Source organism: Schistocerca nitens, chromosome 6 (assembly GCF_023898315.1).
Source record: "Schistocerca nitens isolate TAMUIC-IGC-003100 chromosome 6, iqSchNite1.1, whole genome shotgun sequence".
Lineage (NCBI taxonomy): Eukaryota > Metazoa > Arthropoda > Insecta > Orthoptera > Acrididae > Schistocerca > Schistocerca nitens.
The window spans coordinates 7005837-7020054 of record NC_064619.1 but is presented as its reverse complement, the minus strand read 5'-3'; the positions used below and the strand labels follow the sequence as shown (position 1 = coordinate 7020054).

Sequence of the window (14218 nt, the reverse complement as noted above, 5' to 3'; positions counted from 1 at the left end):
CAGGGTCTCGCCCTTCTTGTGAGACTATTTCACAATTCCGGCACTTTCATATTCATCAGCCAGGAGACTAGTTTGATGAAACTCTCCACACTATTCTATCCCTTGCATGTCTCTCACCTGCCTATTACTGCAATCTAAATCCATTTCAACTTGTTTACTGCATCTATGTCTTAACAAACTTTACTTACCCTCCTCCACTAACAAGTTAACTATCCCTTGGTGCCTCACTATGTGTTGTAGCAAACCATCCGCTGATTTAGCTAAGTTATGCCACATATCACTTTTCTCCCCGATTTGATTAGATACTTAATTATATGTCTGATCTACTCACCTAACCTCATCACTTTTTTCACACGCCATTTCAAAAGCTTCAAACAAAAGACTGTAACAAGCCTGATAAATTCTCAGAATTTAACTGCAGACTGTCACCAACATTAAAATTGACAAGTCCTGAACACTAGAGAAAATTTTACAGGACTAGCTTTCCATTCGTCATGTAAGAGGGAGGGGATAGTACCAGAAGTGGTGGTGTACACCACAGGCTGCAAGCAATCATGCTAAATTTCAAATCTAAAGTAGCATTTAGTTCTACTATATGTGCCAACGGATTGGATTCTATTTCAACTTACAGGTGGTTTCTGGTTTTCTTTTGTGGGGACATCAGCAAGTCCTCGGACCTGCAGCATCTGAGCCGTCTTCAGAAAGTCCGATAACTGTTCCTGACCTATGTGCACTTCGCCATTGTACATAAAACGCAAAAGCGATTCCATGTCCTTCTCCTTTACATCTCTTAATATAACAATAGGATGCTGACAAGGGTTAGCCTGTAAAAAAAAAATTATAATGAATTATATTGCAAATTACGTTATTTCTTCAGTCACACTATATAAAATGACAAAAGAAGTGTAGTGAAATGTATGGATGCTCTCTTCTAGCATTACAGTTCAGTAAGAAGTTTTCAGTTTCCTTGCCAACAGGTTAGATTGTCTAAGAATGCCAACATTTTGACACTTCACTGGGCTACAAGTTACGTACCACTTCAACAATTATTCTAGCACCAGGGTCATTCCATATCAAGTGACCCAGGGGAAAAAAAAGTGGTTATTTGACTGCCTCATAAAAAATTGATATTTGCTGGGTGATTTTCTAATATTTAGTGGGCTCAAAAATATTTTTTAAAGAAAAATTATTGTTTATCACTTAGAAATAGCAGCCATTTTTGTTTCAGGTCCCAAGCAGTTTTTTTATACTTACAAGCATCTGCGGTTTTTTAAGTTATTCGGTAATGGGTTGCCTCACACCTTTCTAATAAGTATTTAGTTTAGCAAACCCTGGACATAAATTAAAACCATGATCACCTTACAGAATGTATTCCTTAATACATTTTTAAAGGCTCCAAGTTCTTAGCCGCAAATTGAAACTCAATTTTTAACAGTATTTTTCCAAAAAAGGAGTAATTTCTCAGCCTTAATGTTTTTGTGATATTACACTACACAGTATAATTACTCCCTACAGAAAATCAATGTTGAGAAGCTTACACTTAAAAAAACATATGCTATTCTAAAAAAGTATGTTTTGATTTTTTTCATTCTCAGGCCAAAAATATCTTCATTAGGGGACCAGATAAAAACCTGAAAGTTACACACTTAATAAACCTTTATTAAACTTCAGTATAAATTTCAGCTTTTAAGATTCAATGACAAGTTATGAAAAAAAATTGCCAATATCAGTCAAAAATACGTTTCATAATACCTGCAATATCTAGATTAATGGAATAAAGATAAATTACATAATTTAAATGAAAAAACACATGAAATTAAAGTAACAAATGATTATTTATTGAAAAAAATCATCTGCAGAAGTTTCAGCAGGCTATACAGCATCTGCAAGTCTGTACAGGCTCACAAAGTCTGTGTGTTGTCTTCAACCTTCCACCAATGTATGTTCACTCATACTTAGTTAACAATGATCTCTTGAAGTTGCATTTCAATGATGAGGTCTCCACGTTCTATTGATGTTCTTGTTAATTAAGCTTGCCATAAATGGGTCTATGGAATGTTTCCCAAAGACATTACTTTAACTGAAGATTACAGTGAACAAAAAGATGAAAAAGCGTTGTTTAACTTATGAGTTGGCTCATAGTTTAACTCAAGTTGCAATTACCAAGAAATTAAATACTTAAAGTTCATCACCTTTCCGGACAGTCTTGCTTGGACCCTTTTAATAAATATAAGAAACCTATAATAAAAGGTCAGAGAAATAACGTTTGATCATTATTCTAGAAATAAAAGCCCTTTTATCAATAAAATTTCAGAAAGTACACTGTGTCCAACAAGTTATTCTAAGATATTTGTCATTAACAAAGAAAGGGATAGTGATAGTTCAGATAAAGAATTTTCTGACTCATCAGAAACTATAAAAAAGTAGATTTAGCTTGTGAAATCCTAGGTGTATCACCAGCTAATAAATTAGAAAACTTAGTGAATAAGGAAGCCCTTTCACACTGAATGCAAAAAAATTGAGGAAGTGGCAACTACTGTCAAAATGAATTTGGAACTTCCATTTCAAAAGAGAAGTTGCATTAAACCAGATGTCAAGTTATAAAAATTCTCCAACCAAATATGATGATTTGATAAAAAAGCTAAAAACTAAATGTCGTATTAAAAAAAAAATTTGTCGGTTTACTACCAAATTCTTGGAGTCGAGCAAAAGTTAGTGAGGAATTTGATGTGTCAGAATGTTTGGTTAAATTAACAAGGCAGTTAGTAGTTGAGCAGGGAATTTAACCTGCATTACAAAAGAAAAATGCATCTAATTTCATAGATGGAAACAGGATCGAAAAGGTTAATAAGTTTTACGAAGATGACAATAACAGCCGTTCGATGCTTGTCAAAAAATATTGTGTTTCTGTGAAAGAAAATGATACTAAGGTTCAGAGACAAAAAAGGTTAATATTGAGTATTTTAAATGAATTACTCACTGAATTCAAAAAAAGAAAATCCTGATATTAAATTTGGAAAGTCGAAATTTTGTGAGTTAAGACCAAAATGGTGGATATCTGCAGGGACATCTGGCACCCATAATGTTGATGTTTGTATCACCACACTCTAAAGTTGATAATAGAGAGGTCAATCTTAGAGTTGACTGTAACAACCCTTTGGAAGTTTCGGTTTGCAATACTGGCGGTTACAATTGTATGATCTCGGAAAATGTCGGGACTGTCCAGGTAAATTAGCTTTACTCGACATGTTTGGAGAATCTAAAGACGACAATTTGATGCCTGACAATATCAGGTAGAAACAATGTGTGAGACACAACAGAATGGAAATGGTGACTATTACAAACCACGGAAAGAGTTTTTTGAAGTGTTAGTAGCTACCCTTGAAAACCTGAGAACGCATCATTTTATTGCCAAAGCTCAGGGTAAACTTCTGAAAGACAAAAAAACAAATCTTGGCAGCTGATGAATGCTCAGTTCATGCTGACCTTTCTGAAAACGATTCCTTTGTTGTTCAAGATACTGAACAAGGGCACCACTGGATAAACAAACAGGCCACAGTTCATCCATTTCTGTTCTGTTATAAAGATCAAGGTAAACTACAGTGTCACAGTTTTTGTGTCTTTAATGCAACACTACAGCAGTGCACACTTTTCAATTGCAATTACCAAAATACATAAAACAGTCTCACCCTTTAATAAACACATTAATGAAATTCTCTGATGGTGCTGCAAGCCAATACAAAAACAAAAAAGAATTATTAAAATCTCATTTTGCGAAAAAGACTGTGGACTTGATGCAGGACAGCACTTTTTTGCACCCTGCCACGGGAAGAATGTGTGTGATGGCATCGAGAGATACAACAAAGCAAGCTGTCACAAAAGCTAATCTGCAGTGGACCTCTGAGAACCAGATCTTGACAGCTCAAGGTAAGTTTAAATTCTGGAAATAACAGGTAAGTGGGATTACCTACGTTTTTGTAAAATGTGAGGAAATACAAGAACTCTATGCCAGTGTCTTCGAGAAAGTTTCAACACCTGTCAGAAGGTTAAAGGCACCCATTCTTTTCATTGTTTGTATGTTAGACACACAACTTGTTCAGGTGTAAGTTCACATCAACATCCCGTAACAGTTGCCTTCATCAATGTGGAAAACTTGTACCAACACTTCAAAATAAGGACATACTGGCTTGTGTTTAGAGTGAACAGTGGTGGACTGCCAAAGCTGATAACACTGTCAAAACCAAGATGTGCAATGTTACATTTCACCACCCACCAAGACCAAGAACTTCATTTTAAAAATTTGAAAAGTAGCAAGTCTGGGTGCCGATTAAAAATTTACTGAAGAAGCTGTTTCCTCTGCAACTTACAACAGCGACTGGGCAAACTTTCAACCTAAACCCCAAATGGAGTGAAGAAATTTCATTATTATTCAGTGAACAACATAGTAAAAACATGGGAACATGACAATGTCATTACTTGGCTCATTAAAAAATCATAAATATATTTAAATTCTGTAACTGACACAATTTATTCGTAAGTCCAGATATTGCACATACCGTACTGGTAATTTTTTTTGCAACTTCCCATTGAGTCTCAAAGTTTAAATTTATAACGAAGTATGATATCATAAAGGTCTATTACGTGAGTTATTTATATATTTTTATCTGGTCCCTTAAAAATAGTGCAGGCCAAATAAAGAAAAAATTCAAGAAATCTGTTTTTTTAAAAATTGTGTATATTTTTTTTAAGTGTAAGCTTCTCACCACTGATTACAAAAAGGAACTACACTGTTTAGTGCAACAGCTCGAAAAACATTAAGCTGCGAAATTACTCCTTTAGAAAGATACTATTCAAAAATTGACTTTTCTTTTTTTTTAAATTTGCGGCGAGTAACTTTGAGCCATTAAGTAACACATCCAGCTAGGTGCTCATGGTTTTAATTTATAGCCCAGCGTGTGCTGAACTAAATGTTTCATATTTGAAAGGAGTCAGGCAACTCATTACTTAACAATTTAAAAAAAACTGCAGATGCTTGTAAAAGCGAAAGAATGCTTGTGGCTTGAAACAAAAATGACTGCTGTTTCTAAATGACAACCAATAAAACTTTCACCAAATATGAGGGAATTCACTTGGTATGTATTGACCCACCAATATTCTGTTCACTTGCAACACACAAAGTGCTAAACAAGAAATAAAGTAAACCAATATTAATGTCAGCAATTAAACAGATCAAATTTTACTATACTGTGTGAAGAGTTTGACAGAGCACTGAAAGACCTGAGTCGAATCAAGGCCCCGGGAGTAGACGACATTCCATTAGAACTATTGATGGCCTTGGGAGAGCCAGTCCTGACGAACTCTACCATCTGGTGAGCAAGATGTACGAGACAGGTCAAATACCCTCAGACTTCAAGAAGAATATAATAATTCCAATCCCAAAGAAAGCAGGTGCTGACAGATGTGAAAACTACCGAACAATCAGTTTAATAAGTCACGGATGCAAAATACTAACGCGTATTCTCTACAGACGAATGGAAAAACTGGTAGAAGCCGACCTCGGGGAAGATCAGTTTGGATTCCGTAGAACTGTTGGAACACGTGAGGCAATACTGACGCTACGACTTATCTTAGAAGCTACATCAAGGAAAGACAAACCTACGTTTCTAGCATTTGTAGACTTAGAGAAAGCTTTTGACAATGCTGACTGGAACACTCTCTTTTGAATTCTGAAGGTGGCAGGGGTAAAATACAGGGAGCGAAAGGCTATTTACAATTTGTACAGAAACCAGGTGGCAGTTACAAGAGTCGAGGGACACGAAAGGGAAGCAGTGGTTGGGAAGCGACTGAGACAGGGTTGTAGCCTGTCCCCGATGTTATTCAATCTGTATGTTGAGCAAGCAGTAAAGGAAACAAAAGAAAAATTCGGAGTAGGTATTAAAATCCATGGAGAAGAAATAAAAACATTGAGGTTCATCGATGACATTGTAATTCTGTCAGAGACAGCAAAGGACTTAGAAGAGCAGTAGAATGAAATGGATAGTGTCTTGAAAGGAGGATATAAGATGGACATCAACAAAAGCAAAACGAGGATAATGGAATGTAGTCAAATTAAGTCGGGTGATGCTAAGGGAATTAGATAAGGAAATGAGACAGTTAAAGTAGTAAAGGAGTTTTGCTATTTGGGGAGCAAAATAACTGATGATGGTCGAAGTAGAGGGGATATAAAATGTAGACTGGCTATGGCAAGGAAAGCGTTTCTGAAGAAGAGAAATTTGTTAACATCGAGTATAGATAAGTGTCAGGAAGTTGTTTCTGAAAGTTTTGTATGGAGTGTAGCCATGTATGGAAGTGAAACATGGACGATAACTAGTTTGGACAAGACGAGAATAGAAGCTTTCGAAATGTGGTGCTAACAGAAGAATGCTGAAGATTAGATGGGTAGATCATATAACTAATGAGGAGGTATTGTATAGGATTGGGGAGAAGAGAAGTTTGTGGCACAACTTTACTAGAAGAAGAGATCGGTTGGTAGGACATGTTCCGAGGCATCAAGGGATCACCAATTTAGTAAGGGAGGGCAGCGTGGAGGGTAAAAATTGTAGAGGGAGACCAAGAGATGAATACACTAAACAGATTCAGAAGGATGTAAGTTGCAGTAGATACTGGGAGATGAAGTTTGCACAGGATAGAGTAGCATGGAGAGCTGCATCAAACCAGTCTCAGGACTGAAGACCACAACAACAACAACAACAACAACAACAACAACAGGTGTATTAGTATTTTTGTAGTTTTTTCCTTCTTCCAACATAAGAACCGGTCCTTAAAGATAAATACTGACTGTCTTCTGAGTAATTAAAATAAAAACTTTACACCTACAAACATTTGAATCTACATCAAAGAAACACCAGGAGAAAAAATAAGAATGCAAAATATGAATTGAAAAGGCTACTTACAAGCAACTGATGTGAATAGTAATGAAATAAAAAAACTGTTTAGAGAAGGATCCAACGAAGAAGATACACAAGCAGCATTTTCAAAAATAAATGTAAGACTGGAGAATAACAGTTAAAGCATGAGAGAGAATTTCACAGAGGGACTGCTGTAATTTACTTTGCATACAAGACCCAAGGCTGAGGTAAACAACCTTTTAATTTTTTAGCAGGAATCCAAAGCTGAGGGTGTCATTCCATTCAAGATATCTCATTACATTAGAGCTCAGAATTTGTTCCAGTAAGTTTTAATAATCAAAGGTAAGAGGTTAAGAACAAAGTTTGGATGAACAAATTCTGTAAAGGCAATAAAGTTAACAATTATAATTACACTTTCTGGACTCTTTATTTTACATGACCAAAGTTTTTCAGTTTTCAGTTCCCAGCTCATTTTTAACTGTAAAAGCACAAATTTCCAAAATTTAATAGACACTGACTTAGTAACAGATAATCAAACATCATGTAAGCAGCTGGTGTTCACTATTTTCTTTCTTTATATAATGAAGGAAAAGGTAAGAACAAGTCATCTGCTCATGACGATGCCATTAAAGGTCCTTCCATATTAATGTCAATCCCACGTATACTTTTTTTTTAATATCAACAAAAATGAAACAAATATGCAGAAGTACAAGTCATGGAAAGACTTTGCATACTTTCATAGGAACTAAAAGAAAGTGGGGCATTTGTTTCATTCATGAAACTGTTTAGCTGTTTTCCCATAGATGATGCAATATTCATCTTGAGGTTTACGCTCACTCTTTTCTTGTCTTATCAAATTTGTAAATATGTTTTATTAAAAACTAAAATTTCTATATGTACACATAGTAAGGAGCAACTTTTTTGTTATGTAATTGAGGGAAAATAAAATAAACACTGATGAATTATCAGCAGTTATGCTCTACCTTCAAAGAAACATGTCTGGCTAAAAAGAAGACAAAATTCTATTTTATCAAGACAGAACCTATCCAAAAACAAACTTAGTTGAGGCAATATTAGAAATAAGAGTGGTGAATGAATATTGGCTTAGAAAAAAAAAATTGTATCATCTGATGAAAGTAGCAACATATAGTGGGTCTCAGAACTTTTGCACGAATCTCACCAGATAGGCCTGCAAATCTGATTAAAAACAATCTTCAATTTCATACGGATCACTCTTGTGTGAAAGTGATGCTGCCCCCCCCCCAAAGTGATCATCTAAATGACATCTGCTTGTTACCTCAACCAAGATTTCGTTTTTATAGTTATTGCCTTTGTCAAATCTTGAGAGTGATCTGTAGCATAGCCAGAACTCTGGGTTAATCATTTCTAACTCTTTCTCCACATTTAACAAACTTTTCTACACAATTAACTAAAGTCACTTGGTGAAAATTCAAGTTTTATTACATAACAGAGGAATTTCTAAGTAGTACTTTGCCATACATTGATTAAAATAACTTTATGACTGACATTTCAGAAAGGTGGGCCGTATGGCCCAGCAGATCTTAGATCTTCCTTGGGTGCAACATGCTCCCTGTGTTGCTCGTTTTGCTGCTACATTCATAATGAAGTCAAGTGTGACCGGCTGCATGACAGCAAATTTTTCCCCCCACTAATGTGATAAAGTTAAATTATTCAAGTTATAGTTCTTACTGATAAAGCCTTCATGTTGAATAGTAACCATTTCTTTGTTCCAAACAAGTTGTGAAAATGATTCCAGAGACCACAGGGGACCAAGAACACACAGAACAATGACTGTAAATTACTACAGTGTGCCACCAAATCAACAATTTGCCTGTCGTTTCTGCAGTTAAAAGAAATATCCAAGTGTTGGGGATATGTGAACAAACATTTTCCAGCATGCATAGTGACGCACAAGACATGGTGTGCAGAGTGCATTAGACTCTGTGGAATATACATGTTCCATGTTTGTTGATGGGAAATGTAATATATTTGCATACCCAAATGCATTAATATGTGTTGTGTGAATAAAGCAAAATTTTATTTTGTCCCTTAAAAAGTTGTTACTTGTCATTTAGCTGCATTAATCTGCATAAACTACAACAGGTTATGGGCCCAGCTGGATTAAAGCGAAATAATAAGCTTTAAGGTGATGTGCATTTGTGCAAAAGGTGCGACGAAGTTTGTGTAAAGTTAGATTGTGTATGCTATATGAAGAAGAAAAATAACTGTAAAATGAGTACAACACAGATACTGCAAATAGAGCAGCTTGTAGGGCCTGAAAATTACTCTACCTGGAAATTTCCCATTGAGGCGTATTTGCACTTGGATGACTTATGGGAAGTCTTAAACGGTAAACTGGAACCTACGGAATCAAGTTTTGCTACTAAGGATCGGAAGGGGAAATTAAAACTAATCCTTTTGATTGATCCAGTGAGTTATGTTCACACAGAAAAGGCTATATCAGCAAAGGAGGTATGGGACAAACTGAAACTCTCATTTGAAGATGGTTTAACCGGAAAAGTAGCATTACTTCGTGAGCTGATAACCACAAGATAGAATAAGTGTAAAAGCGTGGATGAATATGTGAATAAAATAATTTCAATCTACAACTGTCTGAGGAATATCCGTTTTGAAATTGCAGCTGAATGGATCGGAAATTTGTTGTTAGTTGGACTACCAGAGAAATATTCGCCAATGATTATGGGTTTGAAAAGTTTGGGAATACCCATACAGCGGATAGTATTAAAGTAAAGATTCTACAGAATGTGAAGAATGAAACAGAATCTAATGCTTCATAAAAAGAAACAGTGTACGCTTTATACTCTAAGTACAGGAAGAAAAAGCCAATAAGACTTTTCAGATGCGAGAAAATTGGACATATTGCTTCACAGTGTAGCAAAAGTTAAGTATAAAAGAAAAGAAGCATGTTAATTCTAGTAGTCCTGAGAGAAAGACTACCCTTAAAGGTAAGGCATTTTCTGTTTTTTATTCTTTTAATGAAGCGAGTGATGATCGTGCAGAATGGTTCCTAGATTCAGCAGCATCTGCGCACATTACCAAAGCTCCGTCAGGTTTGTGTGATGTTCAGTCAAGGACTGACATTGGAATTTACCACAAGTGACGGAGTTAAGTTAAGGTGTGACTCGCAGGAAAAGTGGATCTTAATTTGCTTGTGAATGGAGAAAAGGACATTGTCACTGCTCGTGATGTACGTTATGTAAAGAGTATTGCAACTCATTTGTGGTCAGTAAGCAAAATAGTAAAGAATGGTAATAAAGTTATCTTTGCTACAGAAGGAGCCAAAGTGACAGACTCTTCTGGTGATATTGTAGATACTGCAAGTAATGTAAGAGGTATTTACAAAGTGAATACAGTTCAAAATACTGCTGAAACAAGAAATCACTCTGTTTATGCTGCAAAAGGTTTCTTGTGGCATTGGACATTTGAATAAGAAAAGTATGACTTTACTGAAGAATATGGCAACTGTGATGGAAAATTATGGAATGATTAATGTCCAATGCGAGGTGTGTTTGCAAGGGAAGCAGGCTAGATTGCCATTTAAATCGAGCCAGAGCAGATCTACCGAAGTCTTGCAACTCCTACACTCAAGATCTCTGTGGACCTATGGAGAGGTAGCTTTCTTTCCTGACATTCATAGATGATTTTTCTAGATACATGTATGTTTATTTTATAAGTAGCAAGGATCAAGTGAACGATTTATTTGTTGTTCATTGCATAACGGTCAAAAGACAGACTGGGAAGAAAATTAAAATGATTGGTTCAGACAATGGATTAGAATATGTAAACAGACTGTTTAAGGAACAGTTGAATGGAATGGGCATTAGGCATCAGACTACCATTCACTACAGTCCTTCTCAGAATGGAGTTGCAGAAAGAGCCAACAGAATGATCGTAGAAAAGGCAATGCTGAGCTGTATAAGTGTTTTTGAGCAGAGGCTGTGTCAACAGCAGTGTATTTAATTAATTAGCTACCAAAGCTGTGAGACACAAGACACCTTATGAAGTATGGACTGGGAAGAAACCAGATCTAAAGAACTTAAAAGTCTTTGGATGTGAAGCCATGGTTCAGATTCCAAAACCATTAAGAGGAAAATGGGATGCAAAATCTCAAAAACATATTTTTGTTGGCTACTGTGAGGATTCAAAAGCCTACAGATTTTATAATCCTATGAATAAGAAGATAATAAGTAGTAAAGATGTAATATTTTTGGAGGATTATAGACCTAAAATAAAGAAAATAGTCAAAATGATAGAGTAATGCAACCAAGCATAATGTGTGATAGGGCTGAAACAGAGGTGGAAACTTAAACAGAGGAAGACAAGAATAAAGAGGAAGCTGATGTGCTACCCGAGAATCAACTTGAGGAAGAAGATTCAACAGAGGAAGTCAGTTTAAGGCGGTCTTCACGTATAGCAAAATCAAAAGAATATCCCGAGTATGAAATGTATGCTGCCCTAACAATCAACAATGAACCAATCACAGTTAACGAAGCTTTAGCAAGTTCAAGTGCTCGAGATTGAAAAAGGTTATTGAAAAGGAGCTGCAATCTTTTGTGGATAATGATACATATGAATGGGTTGACATGCCTGAAAATGAAAAGCCACTAAGAACAAGATGGGTGTTTAAAATTAAAAATCCTGGAAATGCAATACCAAAATCCAAAGCCAGACTGGTAGTTAAAGGATATTCCCAGAAAGAAGGAATAGATTACAAAGAAACTTCCTCCCCAGTGGTGAAGTATTCATCATTCACCTTTCAGCTCTAGCAGTAAGGGAAGACTAATCAATTCATCAAATGGATGTGAAAACAGCATATCTGAATGGAAGGCTGGAAGAGGAAATATATATGATTCCACTTGATGAAGTTAAGCAACCTTATCAAGAGAAAAGGAGAATTTGGCGTTTGAAGAAAGGCATACATGGATTAAAGCAATGTGGCCATTGCTGGAATAAATGTTTGCACAAAACTAGGCATGTAACAGTCAAAGGCAGATTCAAGTATATGTCATAAAAGGAGCAATGAAGAAATTGCAATCATGGCCATATGGGTAGATGATTTTTTTTTATTTTAGCCAATAGTGAAAGCCAAATGGCCTTTTCTTTTTATGGTCAGAATTTAATATGCTTGATTTAGCAGGAATTAATCAATACTTAGGCATGACGATTCTAAGAAGTGCCAACACAGAAGAATTATGGATGATCAATCTCTGTACACAAGCAAAATCTTAGAAAAGTTCAATATGGAAAACTGTAAACCTATTTCTACTCCTATAGAACGTAATGCAAAGCTGCTAATAACTGATGATGACAAGAAATGTGAGGAAAGTACCCTATTTGGAAGCTGCAGGAAGTCTACTGTACTTAGCACCGACTTCCAGACCAGACATTGCATTTGCTACAAATGCAGTAAGCAAGTTTTGCAGTGATCCGAGAGAAAAGCACTGGATGGCAATCAAGAGAATATTCAGATATTAAATGGAACTGCTGATTGTAAGTTAAAATACTCTAAAACTGGAAATGTAAATTTGGAAGGATACAGTGATGGAGACTGGGGAAATGAGCTGGAAAGCAGACACTCCATCACTGGAAGTTTTTTTAGACTAATGGGAGGACTGATATCATCACGTAAGAGACAAAGATCTGTTGCTTTGAGTACTGTAGAAGCTGAATATATGGCCTTGTCCTCCACTATCCAAGAAGCTCTCTGGATCCGTACACTGACGAGTGAAATAGAATCTCCTCCAACATTAAAGCCAACTGTTGTATTTTGTGATAATATGGGAGCTATTAAACTTGGTGAAACATTATGGTTTAACCTGGGATGCATACTGTTGAGTATCTGAAAAATATTTGTTCAAGGGGGAGTGTTGAGGATATGTGAACAAACATTTTACAGCATGCATAGTGGCACACAAGATATGATGTGCAGAGTGCATTAGACTCTGTGGAATACACATGTTCCGTGTTTGTTGATGGCCAATGTAATATAGCCAAATGTATTAATGTGTGTTGTGTGAATAAAGCAAAAGTTTATTTTGTCCCTTAAATAGTTGTCACTTGTCATTTAATTGTGTTAATCTGCATAAACTACAGCACCAACTCTCTCCATTTTCAGTAACTGGGAAATAATAATAATAAAATCTCTATTTACAATGGCAGAAATGTAGAACGAGGAATACTGTAAACAGGGGGAAGAATGAAAATGTACCTGAAATATGGACAACTTAGCAAAAGTTTCAACAGGGAACATACTGGAGGCCAAAATATGGTAGCAAAAACTTCTAGACAGTGAAAGGCAATATGAGAATGAAGACAGATCTGAACTGTTTGAAATACACGGAAAAGTGAAAAAACCTATGTAGTTGACCTCTCATTGCATTTTTAATAAATTGTGCATCATGTATGTACATACAATGTGTCAAAATATTTGGAGACCTTTCCATTATGTAAGACACATATTCTGAATTCACTCTGCAGTTTTGGTTTTTATGATGCATTAAATATGTACTATTTTAGGCTTTCCTGGTGCAGGAAAATCTACTATTTCTCAGGTACTCACCTGGGTGGCATAATATAAAAAGCACCTTTTGGACGATGCCACAATCTTGAACACCTGAGAAATATTCAAGACACATTAAATATTGTGCAAACATAAACATTAGGCCATGCTACATTCAATTGTTACCACAATCTCTATTTGGCATTCACGTTTGTTGGCTTCACCTATCCGCTTTCTGATTATCACTTTCCAATGTAACCGAAACCTCGAGCTACACTACAGGTGAGTCAGACACTATAACAAAGATTTCAGGGGTTCCAATACCACATTCTAGCCCAGAATAATGTAGGCAGAGCATTACACTTAAGATCATGTAGCTCCCTTAGATGTGAAAGTAAGGAATGACTGGAAATAATTCTTAAATTACATAGGCAAAATATAATTATCCAGGCTTGAGTTCTGCGTTCCCAAAGATTCACATGCAACATTATTCCGTTACGTTACAGAATTCATAGTCCTGCTCAAGACAACATCTCTGTCTGACAGCAAAGCATGACAAAGAGTTCTTACTGCAACAATTAAATTTAGGATGGAACATAGGTGTTCTATTGATCCACTTGTTCTTAGGTACAGGTACCATGAAATTCTATGAGCTGGCCACAAAATGTTAATACCAAAAAACTTGTGGTATGAAAATGTCATGTATTTCACATATAATTGACAACAGCTTGGGACATTTGACTCCCAAGTGTTATGATACAAGATTTAC

General features: G+C 35.9%; 1 protein-coding gene across 5 annotated transcripts in view; it reads right to left on the bottom strand.

The window, feature by feature from the left end:
• The window catches only part of LOC126262727 (protein abrupt), a 106542-nt gene that overhangs the window by 89736 nt on the left and 2588 nt on the right, over positions 1–14218 (bottom strand). For all 5 annotated transcript variants that reach the window (XM_049959528.1, XM_049959525.1, XM_049959530.1 and 2 more), the window contains exon 3: positions 630–824. In XM_049959528.1, the coding sequence (XP_049815485.1) occupies positions 630–824 (195 nt within the window). The remainder of the gene's footprint in view (positions 1–629; positions 825–14218) is intronic.